The 524-nt window shown below is 70.4% G+C and overlaps 1 protein-coding gene across 1 annotated transcript in view; it reads right to left on the reverse strand.

The window, feature by feature from the left end:
* The window catches only part of LOC109720034 (putative receptor-like protein kinase At4g00960), a 10,432-nt gene extending 9,908 nt beyond the window's left edge, over nt 1–524 (reverse strand). Inside the window, exon 1 of the mRNA XM_020246892.1 lies at nt 3–524. Within this exon, the coding sequence (XP_020102481.1) occupies nt 3–524 (522 nt within the window). The remainder of the gene's footprint in view (nt 1–2) is intronic.

Consider the following 524-nt stretch of genomic DNA (forward strand, 5'->3'; position numbering starts at 1 on the left):
ACGGCCGCTGTTGTGAGGTTCCCGACGAGCCGTGCCGCTACGTCGCGGAACGCCGCCGCGTCCTCGGCGTCCACCGAGGCGTTCCCGCAGACCGCAGCGTCCGCGGCGTCGACCGCGTCGCCGGTGACGTTCCGGCCGGCGTACCGGCCGAAGCAGCCGTCGAGGTATACGCGAGAGTCGTCGGCGGGGAGGCACCGGGGGATGTCGAGCCGAATCTCCGCGTAGCACAGCTGGCAGGTGGTCGGCGACACGTACGCAAAGCACTCGCTGACGGCGTACACCGCATTGGCGGCGCCGGCCCCCGCGACGGTGGTGCCGTAGCCGGAGGCGGAGATGTTTTGGTGGAGGGTCTCCATCGCCGTGGCGAAGTTGATGTCGAACGCTGTCGGGTCGGGGGTCGGGGCCGGGCCGCAGACGGTGAGGATCACCGCCGGGGAGTAGGCGTCGTCGTCGGTGACAGCCGCGGCGGTGGCGGTGGGGAGGAGGAGGAGGAGGAGGAATGGGAGGAGTGAGGATGGTTTCAT

The sequence above is a fragment of the Ananas comosus genome, linkage group 14, assembly GCF_001540865.1.
Source record: "Ananas comosus cultivar F153 linkage group 14, ASM154086v1, whole genome shotgun sequence".
NCBI lineage: Eukaryota > Viridiplantae > Streptophyta > Magnoliopsida > Poales > Bromeliaceae > Ananas > Ananas comosus.